The 23,286-nt window shown below is 50.0% G+C and overlaps 1 protein-coding gene across 1 annotated transcript in view; it reads left to right on the forward strand.

Annotated features, from left to right (window-relative positions):
- Window positions 1-23,286, forward strand: part of DNAH10 (dynein axonemal heavy chain 10) — a 174,117-nt gene that overhangs the window by 141,564 nt on the left and 9,267 nt on the right. The window contains exons 57-68 of the mRNA XM_054663807.2: window positions 98-272; window positions 6,375-6,556; window positions 7,650-7,786; window positions 9,941-10,158; window positions 11,175-11,396; window positions 11,698-11,845; window positions 13,294-13,573; window positions 14,407-14,636; window positions 15,499-15,772; window positions 20,620-20,724; window positions 21,133-21,287; window positions 21,931-22,085. Coding sequence (XP_054519782.2) covers window positions 98-272; window positions 6,375-6,556; window positions 7,650-7,786; window positions 9,941-10,158; window positions 11,175-11,396; window positions 11,698-11,845; window positions 13,294-13,573; window positions 14,407-14,636; window positions 15,499-15,772; window positions 20,620-20,724; window positions 21,133-21,287; window positions 21,931-22,085 — 2,281 coding nt within the window. The remainder of the gene's footprint in view (window positions 1-97; window positions 273-6,374; window positions 6,557-7,649; window positions 7,787-9,940; window positions 10,159-11,174; window positions 11,397-11,697; window positions 11,846-13,293; window positions 13,574-14,406; window positions 14,637-15,498; window positions 15,773-20,619; window positions 20,725-21,132; window positions 21,288-21,930; window positions 22,086-23,286) is intronic.

Here is a 23,286-nt window from a genome sequence, read left to right on the forward strand (position 1 = left end):
AAGCCAACCTTTGAGGACTGCACTCTGCTCAGAGCTGGGGCTGCGAGTACATCTCCTCTGAGCCCAAGCTTTACTCACCCCCTGTCCTACCCTGCAGCCGAGGAGAAGAAGAAACTGGCGGAGGAAAAGGCCATGGAGATAGAGGAGCAGAACAAGGTCATTGCCATGGAGAAGGACGAGGCCGAGACGACCCTGGCGGAGGTCATGCCCATCCTGGAGGCCGCGAAGCTGGAGCTGCAGAAGCTGGACAAGTCGGACGTGACTGAGATTAGGTAATGCACCTGAGCCACCATTCTGGGCTTCCATTCCACCTCTGCAGGCCAGTAGTCTCCATGATCGTGGCAACCAGGAGCTTACAAAGGAGCTGATGCCACATGCTGCCACTGTGCCTGGCTCTCTCCACGGTGCAGACTGTTGTTGCCCTCATTTTCGGATGGGGAAAGTGAGGCCCAGGGAGATGAGGTGGGCGCCCCAGGCATCCAGATCCCCCAGCTAGTAGGAAGCAGGGCCTGCTGACCTTGAACCCAGGCCAAGGGAAGGATGGAGTGGGGTAAAAGAGTGCTCTTCACGGAACATGCGGGGGCAAGTGTCTGCCCTAAGCAGGGGCAGGATGCTCACCACGGGGCTGAGCCCTGCTGAAAACAGCTCAGCAGAGATGTGTGCACACCACGGCCGGACTGGCGATGCCTGAATCCATTTCCAGCCAAGGAGGCTTTCAAGGAGGGTGAGAGTAGGTCACTATTGAGGCCCCCATACATCTTGCAAATCAATCTGTAAGATGACCCTGTCCCCCACACCAGAGGGCTCATATGCCGTCAGCGAGGGTAACGTGGTGTGGCGTGGGCTAGCAAGCTTTCTCCTCGCATGGCTTGGCCTCCCCAGGGCACTGTTCCTGGGCTCTGATGGTCAGTTGAGTCTTGTGAGTAAAGCCCTGGGAGGGAACACTGTCCTGGTGCCAGCCTCCGCCCACTGCCTCTGCCCCTGTGCTGCCTGGCCCCGCACAGACCCCTCGGCGTGGGAGCCTCAGCTCTCTCCTTCCTCACTCTTCATCCAGAAGGAGATCAGTCTTCCTGGCCCCACACACGGGTCTCGCAGCCGAGAGGCTCCGTTCCTGGGTCAGTAGTGGGCTTCCATTCTGGCCTCCTGCTGCAGTGGTGCATGTTCCCTGCGCTTCCTGTTTCTCTGCCTCTGTGCTATCTGTGAAGGCTGAGCAGCACTCCTTGTCCAAGTCCGTGCCCTTGTTTTCTTATTGGTGAAACATTTGTGAATCTGAGCATGGAATTCAGCTCATTCCAGGACAGGGGACCTGGTTCATTCTTGGGAGGTCACTTGGAGGTGCCACTGTGGTCAGCAAGAAGTCATTAGTTCAGTGTTGAGGATGGTGTCAAGGAAGGTATAAGGATCGATGTATTAAAACTTCAGCACTAGGCGTTGGAAGTTTAGGCTGAGGTACCAGGACACAGTGGAAGTGCACACCCAGCGGAGGGGTAGGAGACACGGTCAGCACACACATCCTCCAGGGAAATTTCTAGCTACCGGTGATAGGATTTGGGGCACTGCTCCCAGGTCAGCAGCATAAAAACATCGTGAGAGCAGAGACTAGGAAGGATTTTTGAAGGGGATTTATTTGAAGAGAAGGAACGGTGAGTCCCTTCCATCAACCCAAGGTGGAGGAGTAGGGGGGAGCTTCCATGGGGCCAAATAGAGGGCTTGGCATGTGTCCCCTGCAGTGAGACAGGCATTGCAGACAGGTGCCCAGCTCACCCCTGAGAAAGCCTAAGTACAAAAGGAATAATTTTTACACATTCATACATGGCTCTGCCTCTTTGCTGTGTGATGTTTAGCAAGTCATCTAACCTCTCTGTGCTCCAGTTTCTTCATTTGTAAAATGTGGATAAGAATTGTCTCGGCTGCATCAGGGTCTTCATGAGGATCATATGAGCCTATATGTGAAGAACTGGGCTGGGCACATGGTCAGAGCCATGAAAGCATTAGCTGTGATTATGGCTCCAGCATCCAAAAGGTATGCTGGGAAAAGCCCACGGCCACTGTGTCCTCTATCAGCTGTGGTCACCTTCCCACACTGCAACAGGTAGTATGGGTATATCATTTCTCATATACACTTCCTGAGGATTTTCATGCATGACCAAGGCAACCAGGTACACAAGGGTCTCTTCTCTTCCTGACTTCAGGTTCTGAGGGTTTGGAGAGCAAGGGATACCTGCAAATCCTTTTTTCCTTCTTTTATATACAAATTATAACACCCTATGCATATCTTTCTGCATCTTTTCTGCTTAGCAATATATTTTGGAGAGCTTTTGCATGTTGATGTATGATGAACTTCCCTGATATTTTAGAACATTCCTTCACATTCCATTATGTGGCTGTGCCATAATTTACTTAACAAGCCCTTACTGATGAGTTTGTTAAATAAATTGATTGTATCTCCAGTCTTTTGCCTTTACAAACAGCGTGGCAAAGAATAAATCTGACCATAGTTCATTGTGCACCTGGGCGAGTCCACCTGCAGGATACATTTCTGGAAGTGGAATTGCTGGGTCCCAGGGTGTAGGCATTTATAGTGTTCATAGCTGTTGCCTAATCCCCGCCGTGGGGATGGAACCTATTTATCCTCACCAACAATCCAAATGAGTAGTACCTGCTTTTTCCTAGACTCACCAACAGGGGGCGCGATCACATGTTGGGATTTTTGCATATTTTGTAGATGAGGAGTGGTACTTGTGTAGTTTTAATTTGCATTTCTCTTAGTGTGAGTGAGGCTGGCCTTTTTTTTTTCCTATGCGAAAAGTGTGTCTAAGAGTTATGTGTATTTCCTCTTCTGTGAACTTGGTTTGCGTATCTATTGGGTCGTGGTTATTGTTGCTTTTTATTTCAAAACCATTTACAGGGGCTTTTTATATAATGGGGAGCTCAGCTTTTTATCCATAAGGTGAGTTGCAAATCTTTTCCTGGTTTGTCATGGGCTATTTGACTTTGTTTATGAGGTTTATGTGTGTGTGTGTTTTTGCCATCTATGTTTATTTTTATGTGGCAGATTTTAGCAATATTTTATTTTGTGGCTTTTTTTTTTTGAGACAGAGTCTTGCTCAGTCACCCAGGCTGGAGTGCAGTGGCACGATCTCGGCTCACTGCAACCTCCGCCTCCCGGGTTCACGCCATTCTCCTGCCTCAGCCTCCTGAGTAGCTCCAGCCTCCTGAGTACCTCCAGACGCCCGCCACGACGCCTGGCTAATTTTTTTTTGTATTTTTAGTGGAGATGGGGTTTCACCGTGTTAGCCAGGATGGTCTCGATCTCCTGACCTCGTGATCCACCCGCCTCGGCCTCCCAAAGTGCTGGGATTACAGGAGTGAGCCACCGCGCCCGGCCTTTGTGGCTTTTTTTAAATTTATTTTTTGAGACAGAGTCTCATTCTGTCGCCCAGGCTGGAGTGCAGTGGCGCGATCTCGGCTCACTGCAACCCCTGCCTTCCAGGTTCAAACGATTCTCCTGCCTCAGCCTCACAAGTAGCTGGGGTTATAGACACCCGCCACCATGCCCGGCTAATGTTTGTATTTTTAGTAGAGATGGGCTTTCACCATGTTGGCCAGGCTGGTCTCAAACTCCTGACCTCAGGTGATCCACCCACCTCAGCCTCCCAAAGTGTTGGGATTACAGGCATGAGCCACCGCACCCGACCTATTTTGTGGCTTTTGGATATTGTGTCCTAGTTAAAAGTCCTGATCACACTGCAAGATTGTAAAATAATTTCCCCATGATTTCTTTTTGTACTCTTATGTTTTAATTTTTTATATTTAAATCTTTTATCTATTGAGGATTTTTTTCCTGGGGTTCTGTGTGAGTTTGGATCCAATTTGAGTTTTTCCAGATGAGTAAAATCTGGCTTTTCTCAGGTCATTTGGATGTTAAGCGCAATGAGCCGGCACTTACATCTTGACAATTTTATAATCTTTTAAGTCCTTAAAAAGCGCTTCCTTCTTATCATACTCAATCCTCTTTGTAGAAATCATTAAATGTTAAGGCAGGAAGATGAAGAGTCATGAAGATTAGAAGTAGATGTTTCTCTAACTATAAAACTATAAAAGCCTCCCTTTGTTGCTGGCTCTTGAGTTTCACTTTTCTTCCTTTCATTCATTCAATAGTCACTGGGTGTCTGTCCCCCACCCCATCCCTGCCCTGAGCAGGCACTGGGGCCCATCAGCAGTGAGGCAGGCAGGGTCTTCACTGCGTGGTGCTGACACTCTGTTTTCCTATAGGAATCCCATGTGCATGGGGAAATTATGTAGGATTAGGTTAGGAAGGAAAGGTCCTTGCTGCTCTGACAGTGGATGTTGGGACCTGACCTAGTCATGGTCACAGAGGGCGGAGGGGGCACCTTCTCTGAGATTGCAAGGAGCTCGGCTGGAGAAAAAGCAGAGACAGCTGGTGTGTCAGGGGTAGAGTACTGGGAGGTGGGGAGTGGGGTTTATAATGATTATTTTCCTCTAGGGAGGGTAGCATAACATTCTCCCTTTCTCATTCCTGAGTTTGTTTTGTGATAGAAGAAGGGAATCAAATTAAACAGACATCTCCCTTTCTCTTGACTTGCAACCTCGACATTTCACACACCTTGGTCATCCGGCATTGTGGAAAGTGGTGTGTTCTGGATAAGTGAGATCCCAGAGCGTGGCCTGTAACCCAACAGCAGAAAACGTCACTTTGGTAGACTCAGAGGATTTGGGAACTGGAAGGTTCCAGTTCTGCGTCTCTACTTCACAGATGGGGAAACTGACGCCCTGGCTGGTTCCTAACTTGCCCAAGGGCTCAGGACCCCGCGACAGGCCTGGGCTCCTTCTGTCTTGAATCTGAAAACATCTCCCCCATTCTTTCCCCACCTGCTTGTTCACAGAGCAGTGGCCGGGGCCTGGTTTCCATCCACCCTGAAGGGACCTTTTAAAGACACTTGACAGCCCCGCCGCTTTCCTAAGCAGCCAACACCAGCGTAATTGAGCCTTTCCCCGGTGACTCAGGGCCTTTCTTTCATCACTGGGCTTTGTGCTGAAGTGTGGGCGCCCTCCCTCCTGGCTGTTGCCCTGGCTTGTCCGTACACTATGGGGCCTTCTCTCCTCTGCTGTCTGTGTGGGAGTGTGTGAGGGTTCCGGGGTCAGGAGGGGTGGGGGATTTGCTCACTGCAGAAAGCCTCCAGGTTGCTGGTTGCTGTCTGCTCAGGCTGTCTCCTCCCTGTCTCTCTGTCTCCTCCCTATCTCCCTGTCTCCTCCCTGTCTCTCTGTCCCCTCCCTGTCTCCTCCCTGTCTTCCTGTCTCCTCCCTGTCTCTCTGTCTCCTCCCTGTCTCTCTGTCTCCTCCCTGTCTCCCTGTCTCTGTTCTTGTGCATGTGTCTCCCCCTCTGTCCCTCCATCCCCCTCTTTCTTCTCTGGCTCACCCCAGCCTCCTACCAGAGCACAAATGCCTGGGCCCCTGCCTGGCCGCCCCCACACTGCATCCATGCCCTCCGGGACCTCTGTCTCCTGCTCTTCTCTCCTGCTTTTCCTTCCTCTCCTGCTTTGCCTTGTCTGTGCTGTTCTCTTCCACTTCTGTCTTTCCATGGCGTGGTCTGGGAGACTCCTGTGGCTTTCACTGACCTTGCCTGGCAGCGGGATGCCCCAGTGAGATGGGTTCGGTTCCTTCTCCGGCCTTTGCACCAGCGCTGCTGTTCTGTCTCCTGTTCCGTTGGCAGTTCTGGTTCTCCAGAGGACCAAGGGCAGTGGACATCTGCGTTCTGGAGGAGCAGAGTGATGATCTAATCTTATCAAAGCCACAGAACACAATTACGGGGCAACATAGCCTGGAAAGAGCCCAAGATGCGGGGACCCCAGGCTTCCCAGGCGGTGTCAGCACAGCCAGTCATGCAAGCTCCCAGGACCCTGTTTGTCCATCTAGTAAACGGGGAGAGATAATGGTGGTGGTGGTGGTGGTGGTGATGATGATGATGATAATGATAATGACAATAATGACGGCAGCCACCATTTAGAGTCTGAGGAATCAGCCGAGGGTGTAATTAAAACATAGGTGCTCAGGCTGCCCCCTAACCACTGATCCAGACGCTCCGGGGACGGCCTGGGTTTGTATTTTAATGCTGCCCCCGCACCATTCCAGGAGCCTGGTCTGGAACCTGAGAGGGGGACCCGGCCCTGCCCTTAGGGACGCTCCCGCCCAGGAGTGCCGTTTGTGTTGGGACCTGGCTTCTTTCGTTTGCCTGCAGCATCAGCTCCAGGGACTGTCTTTTGGTTGAGCTCGTTTTTCTGGAGCTCTCTTTCAGGCCAGATCCTGGCCACATCCCGGGGTTGTGACCCACGTGTGCCTTGGTTTCTTGCCAGGTCGTTTGCTAAGCCCCCGAAGCAGGTGCAGACGGTCTGCGAATGCATCCTCATCATGAAAGGGTACAAAGAGCTGAACTGGAAAACAGCCAAGGGCGTGATGTCCGACCCGAATTTCCTGCGGTCTCTGATGGAGATTGATTTTGATTCAATTACCCAGAGCCAAGTGAAAAACATCAAAGGTGAGTGTAGCCATGTGTGGGAATCGCCAGGGTGGATCTCGGTCTGGCATCTCAGGCTCTGGGACAGGGATGGAGGGCAAGGAGGCTTGTCGTGGGCAGGCCCTCCCCTTCTGGTCAGATGGTATGGGATGGAACAGGCAACTGATGGTCACCAGAGGAAAACAGCAGCCCCATGACGTGACCCAGGGAGAGTGGCTGGGGATGCGTGGCAGCAGCCGTGCCCACTGAGGGTTCGATTCAGCACTAGTCCTAGCTCTCCCTGTCAGGAAATAGGATCTTCTCATTGGAACCTAGCCCAGCCTTGTCTTCTGTGCATCTCACCCAGTGCTGTTCAGTGCACACGCAGAAGCCCAGAGCTGGTCTGACCTTGACTTCCCCCCTTTCTCCTCTTGTCAGTGTCAAGTCTTCTGGAGGTCCCTGGGGAGTGGGCATGGGGGTGGGCAGCATCACTGATGGCCAGCCTCTCCTCCATCTTTGGTTATAGGACTGAGTTCCCTTTGAGCTCAGTTCCTGACCCTGCCCAGTGCTCAGCCAGGCGGTGATAGTGGAATGGTGTTAGTCTTTGCGAAAAGCAATACAAGTTAACGCTGTGTTTGATGGTTTATTTAGACTCTTATCAAATGCTTTTTCTTAGCCCCTTAAAAACAAAAGCAATCTCAACACAGATGACCCCAACCACTACAAAAACCCAAGGCACTCCCTCTGTCTGAATCTTCATTGGATGGACTTCCGTTTATGTGAAATTACTCCTGGGGTGAGGGTGCGGGTGAAGGTAACAGGTGACCTGTAATGGCCTGTGAATTCCAGTTAGCCACCTGGGTGCCCAGTTGGGAGTCTCCGTCACGCCCTGGGTCTCCTGCGTGACACCTGCGTCCTGGGTGGCAGTAAACCATGTCCCTTGCCCACATCTGAAACATCCGTTTATGCAGAACCCATCTTGGTTTGACACCACGCTGTTGGCCATAGGAGAGCTGTGTGCCTTCTGCTCACAGGGCCACTGAAGAATAAGAAACTAGTTACGCTTATTTTGTCTATTTTATGCTCCCAAGATGAAGCTTGCCACTCATAAAAATTATTGCATGTTTCACGTTAGGCCTCTTGAAGACTCTTAATACCACAACTGAAGAAATGGAAGCTGTCAGTAAAGCCGGGCTGGGGATGCTGAAATTTGTCGAAGCTGTAATGGGCTACTGTGATGTTTTCAGAGAAATCAAGCCCAAAAGAGAGAAGGTATTGCCCGAATGTAAGACTGCCACACCACTGCCAAGGGACCCATTCAGAGTCAGAATTCACATGTACATACCTTTGCTGAAAAACTTCTCCCGAGGTTCTGACTTCAAGCTGCATAAACTTTCCCCCCACCCCCCAATAAATGGCAATCCTGAAACACCACTATCACTTAGGCATAGTGTGGGTGGTGGACAAGACCGAGGTCTGAAAGAGTTTCAAACTTCCTGTGAAAGTGTAGTATAAAGATGTTCAGACCGGGCACGGTGGCTCATGCCTGTAATCCTGCACTTTGGAAGGCCCAGATGGGAGGATCGCTTGAGCCCAGGAGTTTGAAACCAGCTTGGGCAACATAGTGAGACCCTGTCTCTACAAAAAAAAATTTTTTTAATTAGCGGAGCATGGTGGCACACACCTGTACTGCCAGCTACTTGGGAGGCTGCAGTGAGCCGTGATTGTACCACTGCACTCCAGCCTTGGTGACAGAGTGAGACCCTGTCTCAAAAAAAAAAAAAAAAAAGACGTAAAGATGTTTAAAGTTGTTTCTCTAGGGTCAAAGCAGAGTTTCTCAGCTGCAGCTGAATGCGGCCTGGTGGTGGTGGGGGGTCTGTCCTGGGGGATCTGTCCTGGGGGGTCTGTCCTGGGGGGTCTGTCCTGGGGGAGTCTGTCCTGGGGGATCTGTCCTCGGGGGTCTGTCCTGGGGGTGGTCTGTCCTGGGGGTGGTCTGTCCTGGGGGGTGTCTATCCTGGGGGGGGTCTGTCCTGGGGAGGATCTGTCCCGGGGGGTCTGTCCCGGGGGGACTGTCCTGGGGGGATCTGTCCTGGGGGGGTCTGTCCTGGGGGCGTCTGTCCTGGGGGGGGTCTGTCCTGGGGGAGTCTGTCCTGGGGGGGTCTGTCCTGGGGGGGTCTGTCCTGGGGGGGTCTGTCCTGGGGGGTGTGTCCCGGGGGGGTCTGTCCTGGGGGCGTCTGTCCTGGTGGGGGGTCTGTCCTGGGGGGGATCTGTCCTGGGGGGTCTGTCCTGGGGGGACTGTCCTGGGGGGGTCTGTCCTGGGGGGTCTGTCCTGGGGGGTCTGTCCCGGGGGGGTCTGTCCTGGGGGCGTCTGTCCTGGGGGGGGGTCTGTCCTGGGGGGGATCTGTCCCGGGGGATCTGTCCTGGGGGGATCTGTCCTGGGGGGGGGTCTGTCCTGGTGGGGGGGTCTGTCCTGGGGGGGTCTGTCCTGGGGGGTCTGTCCCGGGGGGGGTCTGTCCTGGGGGCATCTGTCCTGAGGGGGGGGTCTGTCTTGGGGGGGGTCTGTCCTGGGGAGTCTGTCCTGGGGGAGTCTGTCCCGGGGGAGTCTGTCCTGGGGAGGGTCTGTCCTGGGGAGTCTGTCCTGGGGGCGTCTGTCCTGGGGGGTCTGTCCTGGGGGGTCTGTCCCGGGGGTGTCTGTCCTGGGGGCATCTGTCCTGGGGGGGGTCTGTCCTGGGGGGGATCTGTCCCGGGGGGACTGTCCTGGGGGGATCTGTCCTGGGGGAGTCTGTCCTGGGGGCGTCTGTCCTGGGAGGGGTCTGTCCTGGGGGGGTCTGCCCTGGGCACTATAGGATGTTTAGCAGCATCTTCAGCCTCACCCCACTGGATGCCAGTAGCACCCTCTCTCCAAGCTGTGACATCCAGAAATGCCTCCAGACAGTACCAAACGTCCCCTGGGGGACAAAACCTACCCCAGTTGAGAGCAGCGGGGCCAAAGTCACATGAAGATCACAAAATACAAAGAGAATAAGGTTAATTTGATCATTCTGAGTCATATTGTGACCTTGCGCTATAGCTCGGAATTGTATTATTCAGAAAGCTTGGAACCAATAGAAATACTGTTACTGTCTATGGTATATTCTTCTGAGTTTTTGACTTAGAACCACAGTGTCATCTTACTGAGACCTCAGTACATGAAAGTAAAACCATTTGATAACTTGGGTGCTGTGTCTTCTGATGGGACATGGAGTTTTTGCAGCAAACAGTCGAAGAAGAAACTAAGAAGCCACGTGTCTCAACATAGCATATAGAGGCTCCGAAAAGCACAGACACCGTTAGAGCAGTTTAGACATGTGGCCTGGTTTGAGGCCATGGGATCGCGGCCCCACCACGGTCCTTTTCCCCATCTTTTTGCAAATTGTCTTCACTTAGGTGGCCAGGCTGGAGCGGAATTTTTACCTCACTAAACGGGAACTGGAAAGGATCCAGAATGAGTTGGCAGCAATTCAGAAAGAGCTGGAAACATTGGGTGCCAAATATGAGGCCGCCATACTGGAAAAGCAGAAGCTGCAGGAAGAAGCCGAGATCATGGAGAGGCGGCTGATTGCTGCAGACAAACTCATCTCGGGTCTGGGGTCAGAAAACATCAGGTCAGTGCTGCTCACGAGCCCACCTGTTGCGATTTGTAAACGGACGTCACCCACAGAGTTTCTCGCCATGTTGATTCTTTATCTCATGTTGTGTTTTTATGTGAAAACCATGTGACCAGGTCTTATGTTCCTATTATCATGTTTATGGCAGCTAATGGCTATTTTATAGGCTCTTGTTTGTATTAGGCACTGAGTGTTATTTATTAATTACTAAGGGTCAAGGAGGCAGTGCAGCTGTGGAGACGGGGGAATCCATACCATTTAGCAGGGTGCTCTAGGTTTGGGAAGTGTTCACTTCTTGGTGACCTCTAACCCCTGGGTCTTTTCTAGAAGAGTCTGTGGGAGAAGCCCATCTCTGTCACCACACAGATGCCTTCTAAGGGTCCCAGTGGCTTGTTCAATCCTGGGCTTCAGTCTTAAGTGATGGGGCTGTTTGATATTTATGGGCAAGACCGCTTGGCCACAGCTTATTCACCAAATAGGGCAACAATTTTGAATCTAGCATCCGTAAGTGTGGTGTAGAAAACACTGAAAAATGTTGTTTGCGTGTGGGAAACAATTTCCAGTATTTCTTAAACCTAAGTCTTGGGGCATTTACTGAAAGAGGACAAATGAAACAGATGCTTTCTTTTATCTTGGGTGGAATTCTGTCATTGAGTGAGGCCAGAACTTGTTAGCTCTGCCGGGCTGATTTATCTGTCTTTGATTAAGGCTTCGGAAACAACGTGATTACTACTTAATATGATCCACGCAATGTGATTACTGCTTAATAAAGACCACAGGCCTTTACTGAGCCCCCTGCTTGATGCTGGCTCCAAATACCAGGTTCACTAGGGTGGGAAGTTGCAAGATAAGCTGTTGGTCTCTGTTCCCCACAAGGAAAGAATATCTCAAAACATGTTTCCATCTGGCTAGCCCTGTTAGCAAGGTATCAAGCTGGTTCTTCTGGAATGTTCCTTTTGGTTGTGGCCAGAAGGTAAACTGCTCACGGCAGCCTCCCTCTCCTCTCGTGCCAGGTGGCTGAACGACCTGGATGAGCTGATGCACCGGCGCGTGAAGCTGCTGGGGGACTGCCTGCTCTGCGCGGCTTTCCTCAGCTACGAGGGAGCCTTCACCTGGGAGTTCCGTGACGAGATGGTCAATCGGATTTGGCAAAATGACATCCTGGAGCGGGAGATCCCCCTGAGCCAGCCTTTCCGGCTGGAAAGCCTGCTCACGGATGATGTTGAGATCAGCAGGTGTGTGGCACCCTGAGCCAGCAGGAGGGAGGGGATACCTTAGCACAGGGGGTCTACATGGGTGTCACCCTGGGGGGAGGCAATGGCCTGGGGGGCATCACCAGGACCACAGTTGGCTCGACTGCATGGAAGTGGCCGGGCAAGCTGCAAACCCAGCACGGAACCCTTCTCCCTGGCCTCTGAGGAGGCTCGTGTGGTCTGGGGATGGGTAGATTGTTCTGGAAGGCCAGTCCTACCACCCTTAGCCCTTGGCTCACAAATTGGTGAGAAAAATTCATTTCCCGATGGCTGTTTCTTCCAGATGGGGATCCCAGGGCCTTCCCCCCGATGAGCTCTCCGTTCAGAATGGCATCCTCACCACCCGGGCCAGCCGCTTCCCTCTGTGTATCGACCCCCAGCAGCAGGCCCTCAACTGGATCAAGAGAAAAGAGGAGAAGAACAATCTGCGGGTACGGTGGCTCCTCCCAGGGCGTCTTCTGCCCCCTATTCCTGTTCTCTGGAGAATGCCCCTCCCGCCTCCTGTACCTGGCAGTCCCTAGCCTCAGCGAGGCTGGGCTGAAATGCTTCCACCCTGACCCCCATGCGGAGCCCTCCCCGGGCTCCGCCTCCACCCCGTGGGTCTGCCAGGGCAGCCCAAACCGCCGTGAACTCTGCCTCTCCCCTCGCAGGCTGTGAGCAACCTTAGCTTCGTGTTCCTCTGTCCAGTACGGGGTTTGTGGTCTGGGTGCTCAGTCACTATTTTTTGGAGCTGAGGTGGGGGATGGGGATGCAGGGGAGGAGAGGTGAGAGTAATGGCTTGATTGAGATGTAATTCACATACCACACCTTTCCCCCACTGAAAACATACAATTCAGTTTGAGTTTTAGTATATTTACAGAGTTGTATACCAATCACCAGAGTCAATTTCAGAACATTTTTATTATCCCTGGAAGAAATGCTACATCCTTTAGCCATCACCCCTCCCGTCCTTCCATTTCTCCCTCCCCGAGCCCCTGGCAGCCACTCATCTGCTTTCCGTCTGTGAATGTGCCTCCTCTGGACATTTCTTAGGAATGGACTCAGACGCTGTGTGGCCTTTTGTGTCTGGCGCCTTTCACTCAGCCTGATGTTTTCAAGGTCCGTCCTTGCTGTAGTGCGTCAGGGCGTCATTCCTTCCTCGGGCTGAATGATATTCCGGTGTATGAACAGACACATTGTGTTCATCCATCCATTTGCTGAGGGACAGTTGGGTTGTCCTACTTTTTGGCTGTTTAAAGAATGCCACTGTGAATGTTGGTGCACACGTTTCTATGTGGCCATGTGTTTTCAGTTCTCTTGGGGCGATACCTAGGAATGGAATTGCCGGGGCGGCCCAATCTTTGCTGAGCTAATGAACAAATTAATTATTTTCAATTTTAGCTTTTCCTCATTTTTTTCTGGTCCTTGATCCCAGGTATTTGCCTGCTGTTAGAGGAAACCCATTGGTACTCCAAGGTCAGGGGAACAGTCTGCCTCCAAAATGCACATGGAGCTATCAGGGAGCAAATACTATGAGGGCAGGAACTTTTCTAGACTCCCTCTTCCCTCAGCCTGCCAGGGAGCACTGAAATTGTCAGCCTACCCCTAGTCCAATTCCAACATCTACCCTCTCTCTTAAAGAGGAGGGGTTCTAGCTTACGGGAGAGGGGCTGAGGAATCCCCTTCCTTTCCTCTCTACCCTGTTTGAGCAAGATCCTGCCCTGAGCTTGGACCTCATGGTGTATATGCGTTATACCCCTTGCTTCTCTCTTCCTTTCACCTCTGGCCCCCTCCAAGTTCCTGGCCCATCCACTTCCCACTTCCAAGCCATTCTCCCCTTATATTTGGCAGGGCCACAGTTAAACGTGGGCTTTCAGCATCTGCCTCCCTTCTCTTCCAGGTCGCTTCCTTTAATGACCCTGACTTCCTCAAGCAGCTAGAGATGTCCATAAAGTACGGGACCCCTTTCCTGTTCCGTGATGTTGATGAATACATCGATCCTGTGATTGACAATGTCTTAGAAAAAAATATAAAAGTCTCCCAAGGACGGCAGTTTATTATCCTGGGAGACAAGGAAGTGGACTATGATTCAAATTTCAGACTGTACCTGAACACCAAGCTGGCCAATCCCAGATATTCCCCATCCGTGTTTGGGAAAGCTATGGTGATCAATTACACTGGTAAGAATGTGTAGAACCTCCACTGCTAATTAAGATGGTTATGAGGGAGACCGCAACCTCAGATCAAGGCATTCATGGGACATCATTTCACTCAGTGACCCCAGATCATTCTCTCATAGGCACATCTGGACTAGTCAGCTCTTACCAATTAGGTACCACTTAGAAGGTGTGAGGCCATGACTCACCTGTCATGAGTCACACTGAGACGGGGCCGTGGGCTCATGTGTTCACACATGGGGTGGGATGGGACCTCTGACTGTGGGGGCAGGAAGTTACTCTATATTTGTGTATTTAAAATACATGTTGTGATGTTGAATTTTTTTTTCTTCCTCTCAGTTGAATTCTGATAGAAATGGGATGTTATCTCTTACATTCTCTAGGGTTGTCATGCTCCTGCTTAAATAGGCTAATTTGATTTGGATGTACTTTCTTTTCTTTTTTTGTACAGATGGGGTTTGTCTGTGTTGTCTGGGCTCAAACTTCTGGGCTCAAGTGATCCTCCTGCCTCTGCCTCCCAAAGTGTTGGGATTACAGGCATGAGCCACTGTGCCCAGTCTGGGTATACTTTAAACTATGGCACCCCAGTCCGTGGAAGCCTGGGTTTTATTTTAGTGTGTTTTTTCCTTTTTGTCTGCCACTCTGCACCACAGCATCGCTGTTTTGCTCCTGCCTGCCACCTTGCTGCTCTAGAGTGACTTTGGTGGGCAGTGAATCCTCGTGCCTCTGGCCTGCTGGCTGAGACCCGTGCTAAGCTTGTCCCGTCACAGCAGGGCAGCGGGAGAGACTGTTGTTGGGGGCCGCAGGTGGTGAGGGCCTCTCACTGTCCCCCACAGTTACGCTGAAGGGCCTGGAGGACCAGCTGCTGAGCGTGCTGGTGGCTTACGAGAGGCGGGAGCTGGAGGAGCAGCGGGAGCACCTCATCCAGGAGACCAGTGAGAACAAGAACCTGCTCAAGGACCTGGAAGATTCCCTCCTTCGGGAGCTGGCCACGTCCACGGGGAACATGCTGGACAATGTGGACCTGGTGCACACCCTGGAGGAGACCAAATCCAAGGCAACAGAGGTAGCAACCACAGTGGAAGAGGCCGTGAGTCAGGCGGGGCCTGCATGCGCCGTTGGAGCGTCCATTTCTCTGTCTGCTCAATGAGAAAATGGGGCTCTGTGATCTCAGGGCTAAAAACCCACCTCTATTGGGATGTGCTGTGGGGAGGGGAGCCCTAAAGGTGTTCCCAGGGACCCTTGGGCATCAGGTCAGTCTCTTTAAATCGAGAGTGATAGAAAATCCAGCCCTGCCTGGCTTAAGTCAAAAGGGAAGTTATCAGCTGAGAAAGCAGAAAAGTCCAGAGATGGCCTCAGGTGGGGCTGGATCCAGGACTTCAAAAATACCAGGAGGACCTGGTTTCTGTCCATTTCTGGGCTGGGCCTTCTACTGGGTTGGTGTCATTCTCTGCCAGCTCCCCACATGGTCATAAGACTGGTCGGGCCTCACGTCCTCTCAGGTCCAAACCCAAAGGGGTAAGTGAGAATCTTCCTGTTCCTACTGTGACGGTCCTGAGAGTCACTTAGGTCACGTTTCTACCCCAAAGCAGCCCTGGGAGCTTGGGGATGCTAGGCTCAGGTTAGCTGGGCCAGGGTCACATCTCCTGGAGTCGGGGTGGAACCCCATATGGGAAGAAAAGGGAGAGGGCAGTACCGGAGACTTACAAGCAGTGTTACTAGGGGAAGGGGCCATGGGTGCAGGGGCGTCAGCCACAAATATTCACCCCTTCCTATAAGAGGGTGGGTGCCCTCGCTCCCCTGCAGTCCCTGGATACTTTCAAAGCCCTGAAGCATTGTACATACCTCTCTGCTGTCCCCCTGCCCCTCCTGCCCTCTGCCCACATCTCAGTCTTCCTGTTTCCAGGGTCACCTGTGCTTTTCTTCAGGTCTCAGAGAAACTCAAGCTGGCGGAGAAGACAGCCTTGGACATCGACAGGCTGCGGGATGGCTACCGGCCAGCAGCCAGGAGGGGGGCCATCCTGTTCTTCGTCCTGTCTGAGATGGCCCTGGTGAACTCCATGTACCAGTACTCCCTGATTGCCTTCTTAGAGGTCTTCAGGCTGTCACTGAAGAAGTCGCTGCCTGATTCCATCCTCATGAAACGCCTGAGGAACATCATGGACACGCTGACCTTCAACATCTATAACTACGGCTGCACAGGTGAGCTCTCCCCACAGAGGAGGACACGTTAGTGTAGTTTGGTGTGCCAGATGTGGCTTTAAGGAAACGTGATCTGTGAAAATGGAAAGTTACCAAATGGCATTTTTTCTTTTTTCTTTCTTTCTTTCTTTTTTTTTTTTTTTTTTTTTTGAGATAGGGTCTTGCTCCATCACCCAGGCTGGAATGCAGTGGTGCAATCACGGCTCACTGCAACCTCTACCTCCCAGGCTCAGGTGATCCTCCTACCTCAGCCTCCAGAGTAGCTGGGACTAAAGGCATGCCACCACACCCAGCTAAGTTTTTGTATATTTTGTAGAGATGGGGTTTCACTATGTTGCTCAGGCTGGTCTCGAACTCCTGAGCTCAAACGATCCACCCACCTTGGCCTCCTGAAGTGCTGGGATTACGAGGTGTGAGCCATGATGCCCAGCTCCGAATGGCATTCTTGAGTCTGGCGATTCATGTTACAAGAGGAATGTTTAAAGCACTGAATTTTAAGATAGCAGCTTTATTGAGACACAATTTACATACCATAAATTCATCCTTTAAAAATATACCATTCGGTGGTGATTCATAGCATATACATAGAGTTGTGCAGCTATCACTACTCTCTTGCTCCGGAACGTTTCCACCAGCCCCGAAATGAAATCCCATACCCATTAGCAGTCACCCCCTGGCCCCTCACTCCTAGTACCTGGCAGTCACCGCTCTGCCTTCCATCTGTAAGGATTTACTTGCTCTGAACACTTCATGTCAATGGCATCATACGGTGTGTGACTTCATTACTCTGCCTTCCATCTGTAAGGATTTACTTGCTCTGAACACTTCATGTCAATGGCATCATACGGTGTGTGACTTCATAACTGGTGTCTTTCACTCCACTCCGTGACCTCACGGTTCATCCGTGTTGCTGCGTGTGTCAGCGCTTCATTCCTGTCTGTGGCTGAGTCACATTCCATGTATGGACAGACCACACTGTGTTTATCCATCCGTCACCTGATGGGCATTTGGGTTGTTTCGCTTGTTTTGCTATTAAGGCAATGCTCCTGTGAACATTTGTGTGCAGGTTTTTGCGTGAATGTGTGTTTTTAATTCTCTTGGGGGTATATCTAGAAAGGGAACTGCTGGGTCATAGGGTAATTCTATGTCTAACTTTTGAGGAACTGCCAAACTGTTTTCCAAAGTGACTACAGTATATTTCAACCCCTAAATCATTGATTTTTTTAAAAAACTTTTTATTATGGAAAACATATGCAAAAGAGAACAGTGTCGTGATCGTCTGCGCAGCCCTCACCTGGCAATGATCAGCTCTGGATTTGTTTATATGTAACACGGTTCCCCATCAACCCAGATTATGTTGAAAATTTGCTTCATATTCAGATCACTTATCTGTAAGTATGTTAGTTTGTATCTCTAAAACAGAGGTCAGCAAACTTTTTCTGGAAAGGGTCAGAGAGTAAGTGTTTTAGGCTTTGAAGGCTAAGTGATTTCTGCCACAACTACTCACTTCTGCAGTTGTGTGCCACAGGCCCCACTGGGCATGGTGGCAATTGTAGCACAAAAGCAGCCATTGGATGATATGGAAGTGAATGGCCATGGCTGTGTTCCAATAAAACTTTAGTAGCAAAAACAGGCAGCAGGCTGGATTTGGCCCCTTGCTTGTGGTTTGCCCATCCCTGCTATAAAATAGAAGGATTCTATCTCAAAACATAGACATAAGGCCATTATCATACCCCCAAATTAATAATTCCTGAATATCATCATATTCAGGTTTTCAAATGTTCCCAATTGTCTTATATGTCATGTTTCACATTATTTTAAATCAGGACCTCATTAAGGTCTATACATTATAATTGGTTGTGTCACTTAATTTCTCTCTTTTCCCCCTTGCATTTATTTTTATTTTTGTTTGTTTATTTTTGGAGACAGGGTCTGGCTCTGATGCCCAGGCTAGGGTGCAGTGGCACAATCACAGCTTACTGCAACCTCCACCTCCCAGGCTCAAGTGATCCTCTCACTTCAGCCTCCTCAGTAGCTGGGACTACAGGTGCATGCCACCATGCCTGGCTAATTTTTTAAAAAAATTTGTAGAGATGGTGGTCTCGCCATGTTGCCCAGGCTGATCTTGAACTCCTGGGCTTAAGGGATCCTCCTGCCTTGGCCTCCCAAAGTGCTGGGATTAGAAGCATAAGCCACCGTGTCTGCCCCACCCCTTGCATTTATCTGTGGAAGAAACCTACCTGGTTGCTGGGTTGTTTCCCGTCGTCTGAATTTTGCGCTCGCCTCTCTGTAGTGTGTCATTGGAGGAACTCTCAAATGCCAATACATGTAGTTCTTTTCTCATGAGACTTTAGGATTCCCCAGTGAAGAGTCTTCAGCCTTTTCCTAGAGTATGTAATCCTGGCTGCCAGCCTTCGTGGAACCAAGTGAGAAAAGAAGGCTGTCGATTTCAGCATTCATCGTGAAAACGTTCACTGAAAGCCATATTTTCAGTACGGTTTACCCTCAACTATGCCTGGTGTTCCCCTGTCCAGAGACCCTGCTTTATCTTTTCCAAAGTTCACTTGGGTGGGGCAGGCAGTTGCCTGGCAGCATGGAGTGAGAGGGGATCTGGGATCTGACGGCTTGTCAAACAAGCTGTCCACCCATCTTCCTGTTTTTAGCCCATATTCACCCACACTTCCAAAGGATCTGGTACTGCCAGTTCCTGAGCTTTTGATGCGTTCTGTGGTTTGCATCTCAGCTTTATCTCCTCCTCATGTGAGAGTCAACTTTCTCAGCTCTGCTAAATCAGTTATCACTTGTCCATCTGTCTGTAGCTTGCAGTTTTTTTTTTTGTTGTTTTGTTTTTTGAGACAGAATGTCACTCTGTTGCCCAGGCTGGAGTGCAGTGGTGCGATCTTAGCTCACTGCAACCTTCGCCTCCTGGGTTCAAGTGATTCTCCTGCCTCAGCCTCCCAAGTAGCTGGGATTACAGGCACCTACCACCACACTCAGCTAATTTTTAGTATTTTTAGTAGAGACAGGGTTTTGCCATGTTGGCCAGGCTGGTCTCGAACTCTTGATCTCAAGTGATCTGCCCACCCCGGCCTCCCAAAGTGTTAGGATTACAGATGTGAGCCACCACACCTGGCCTAGCTTGCAAAATTTTATTGCTACTGTCTTTTCTCCAATTTTCTGGGAGCTTATACCTTTTTAAAAAACTCACCATTAGGCCAGGCGTGGTGGCTCACTCCTGTAATCCCAGCACTTTGGGCCGCCAGGGCGGGCGGATCATGAGGTCAAGAGATGGAGACCATCCTGGCCAAAAATTAGCTGGGCGTGTTGGCAGGCACCTGTAGTCCCAGCTACTGGGGAGGCTGAGGCAGGAGAATGGCTTGAACCCGGGAGGCGGAGGTTGCAGTGAGCCGAGATCGCGCCACTGCACAAAAACAACAAACAAACAAAAAAACTCACCATTTCAGTTGGTTTTTGGAAAGGAGTTGGGATAAACTCAGAATGACCATTTTTAACCAGGGGCCTGTAGAGTGACCTTTAGGAAGCAGAGGGTGGGTAGGACACACTCGTGTCCCTTTCCAGTCCTCTTCTGCTGAGACACTGTACTGACAGTGATATTTTCCATGCACCAGTGTTTGGTGTATTAGTTTGCCATGCCTGCCATAACAAAATACCACCGACTGGGTGGCTTAAGCAACAGAAATTTATTTTCTCATAGTTTTGGAGGTCAGAAGTCCAAAATCAAGGTTTCGGTAGGTTTCGTTTCTCCTTAGGATGCTCCCCTTGGCTTGTAGGAGGCTGTCTTCCTGCTCTGTCCACACAAGGTCTTTCTTCTCTGCGTGTGAATCCCTGGTGTCTCTGTGTGTCCAAATTTCCTCCTCTTATAAGGACACCAGTGAGGTTGGACTGGGCCCACCTTAATGGCCTCATTTGAACTTAATCATCTATTTAAAGACCCTGTCTCCAAATACTGTCATATTCTCAGGTACTGGAAGTTGGGGCTTCAACATAGGAAGTTTGGAGAAATATAATTTAGCCCTTAACAGTTGGGCAGAAAAGAGATTGTTTCTATAGGGCTCACTTAAGTAGCCAACCCTCCTAACACATATAAAGTAGAATTCAAATTACAAATTTTGACTTAAACAATTTTTTTTTCCAGGAACACATGTCTTCTGTTAAAAAGCAAAAAAGAAGAAAGCTGGTATTTTGCATCCATCAATAAAGAGTCTGTTGATGGAGTGTGTGTCCTCTGCAATAGAGGTTGGCAACCCCCTAGCCAGCATCCAAATCTGGCCCACTGCCTGCTTTTGTAAATAAAGTTTTATTGGAACAGGGCCATATCCATTTGTATACATATTGTCTATGGTTGCTTTTGCACTACAATGGCGGAGTTGAGTGGTTATGACAGAGACCATCTAGCTTCCAAAGCCAAAAATATTTACTATCTGGCCCTTTGTAGAAAGTTTGCCAACACCTCTTCTAGACTCTAATGGACACAAATGCCATGGAGTCAGGCAAACAACCTGCCTTCGGTGGAGAGGGCGGCCCCTGCTGTACTGCCCCTCACTGGCTTTTCCTCTTCCCAGGTTGGTGTGATTTTACCTCCTGTAGACACGGCCATTTCCGTTACATACAGGAGCATGTCACTACAGACTGGGGCATGACCTAGGAACTGAGCTCATCTTTCTTGCACTTAGATATTCATGGACATTAGGTGCAAAGAGGGGTAAATGCAGCCATACAGTTCGAGTGTTTCATTTATCTTACGTTTAAGCACAGTGTGCGTAAGAAACTCAGTTTTTTAAAAATGAATTTTAAGAAATCAATACTCATCTGATGTTTCCCTCCAGGGCTGTTTGAGAGGCACAAGCTACTCTTTTCTTTTAATATGACCATCAAGATAGAACAAGCAGAAGGGAGAGTCCCTCAAGAAGAACTAGATTTCTTTTTAAAAGGTAATGAATTTGCCTAGCTTCATTCCTCCCATCTCCTTGCCCACATGATACATGTATATGTTTGTCTATTGAAACAAACAATAACAAAAATTTTCCTTAAAACTTGGCTTCCAACAGCACTGCATTTTTCACTATTTCAGTTGATCATTCCAGCCTCAGAAATGGCTCTGGTTGAAATCGGAGCAGCCAGCCTCTGTCTCGGGGCCATCCTGAGGCTGGAAGCTGGATGCTGCACTGAGCGCCTGGTTGGTGTAACTGGCGGTGACGAGGGCAAGCCCGGGCCACTTCCTGTTTCCAGTCTCCTTCTTGAGAAGTGGACTTTTCCCAAAAGTGGGAGAAGTCGAAGCAGAGTTGCTTGCTTTGTGTTAGTGGTACAATGGCTGTTTGCTTCTCTTCTGTTGTGATTAGGAAACATTTCCCTGGAGAAAAGCAAAAGAAAAAAGCCCTGCGCTTGGTTGTCTGACCAAGGATGGGAAGATATCATTCTTTTATCAGAAATGTTTTCAGACAACTTTGGGCAACTTCCTGATGATGTTGAGAATAATCAGACTGTCTGGCAGGAGGTGAGCCCATGTTCCCTTTCTCCTCCTCTCCTTCCCCACATGTCAACAATCTCCAAACCTCAACTGTGGCCCAACCCCTTAAGAGAAGACACTCCTTTGAGTAACCCATTCAGTGTGTAATTGATGCCCTGTAACTCCCTGATTGGAATTCTCCTTTGGCTAATTCAGCTAGTTGTATGGGAGATCCAACCATCTACCTGTCCGTCCGTCCATCCATCCATCCATCCATCCACCTACCCACCCACCCATCCATCCATTTACCCACTGACCCATTCATCTACCCATCTGCCCACCCACCCATCTACCCATCCATCCATCCATCCATCCATCCATCCATCCATCCATCCATGCACCCACTCATCCATGCACCTACGCACACGTCCATCCAAGAAATAGTTGTTGGGCATCTGCCATGTACCATGTCCCTTGATGGGCACTGGGGACTCAGTGAATAAGACTTAGTTGCTCCTTTCTCAATGTCATAGCCTTTGGGGGTAGAGAATGACAGATCTGACCAGGTGGCCTTCAGTTAGTACACCTATGGATTCTCATCCCTTTCCAGTGGCTTTTGCCACCGTCACACACAAATGGGGACCTATGTCATTTCTGAGTTGACGCACAATGAATATTCTGCTTTTCCCAGTGGTATGACCTGGATTCACTGGAGCAGTTTCCCTTCCCCTTGGGTTACGATAACAACATCACCCCTTTCCAGAAGTTGCTTATTTTGCGCTGTTTCCGTGTGGATCGGGTCTATCGGGCCGTGACTGACTATGTGACTGTAACAATGGGAGAGAAGTAAGTGTGTCGTTTTGTTGATTTGCCACTTTCTGTGGGGTGGAATCTCTAGCGTCCTCCCACCTTGGACTCAAAGAAAGCAGAGGCTGACCAGCTCCCGAGACAGCTGTCGCCACCCTGCTGTACAATATTCGATAGCCAATATTCTAGAATTCTTCAATATTCTAGAACAGCGCTAGTCATAAGAAATTCAATGTGAGCCACATATGCAGTTTTGAAAGTTCTAGTAGCTACATTAGAAAAGAAATGGGCGCAATTAATTGTAATAACATTTTATTTAAATGAATATATTAAAATTATCATTTGAATGTATAATCAATATGAACATGATTGAGACATTTTACATGCTTTTTTTTGGTATTAAGTCTACAAAATCCTGTGTGAATTCACACTTACAGCACATCTCAATTGGGGCTAGCCACATTTTAAGTGCTGTGCCTCACGGCCATCGCACTGGACAATGTAGCTGTAGCATGGGGTACGAAGCCAGGCGGAGCGCGTGGGGCTGCAGCTCAGATGTGCCCTTGTAGCCAGCAGGCCGTGGCAGTGAGTGAGGAGGCTGGGTGGGGTCCTGGTCCCTGGGCAGCTGCCCTTAGCTCCTGCTGACTGATACCAGGTGCCATTGGGAACCCACAGTGGCTGGATCCTCTGACTCTGAAAGAAGCTAGGACTTCAGATTTTTTCCTGAAATATCCCAGTATCTTTGTGTTTGCAATGAATTTTAAAACGCACATCTGGGTCCGGTGCGGTGGCTCACACCTGTAATCCCAGCACTTCAGGAAGCTGATGTGGGAGGATCGCTTGAGGCCAGGAGTTCGAGACCCAGCCTGGGCAACATAGTGAGATACTGCCTCTAAAAAATAAAAAATAAAAAAAAATTAGCCAGGCGTGGTGGCGCACACCTGTAGTCAAGCTACTAAGGAAGCTGAGGTGGGAGGATTGCCTGAGCCCAAGAGTTTGAGGCTGCAGTGAGCTGTGATAGTACCACTGTACTCCAGCCTGGGCAACAGAGTGAGATTATATCTTTCAATTTAAAAAAAAAAAAAAGAAAAAGAAAAAACCCACACACAAAACACAGAACTCAAAACTCAAGATGTGGACCATTCAGGACACGCCTGTGGAACCTCAGGGTTTTGTGCCATGGGCAGGCCCACCTGGAGGGCAAGCTGAGGTGCCCAGCTCAGCACAAACCAACTGAATC

The sequence above is a fragment of the Pan troglodytes genome, chromosome 10 (genome assembly GCF_028858775.2).
Source record: "Pan troglodytes isolate AG18354 chromosome 10, NHGRI_mPanTro3-v2.0_pri, whole genome shotgun sequence".
Classification (NCBI taxonomy): domain Eukaryota; kingdom Metazoa; phylum Chordata; class Mammalia; order Primates; family Hominidae; genus Pan; species Pan troglodytes.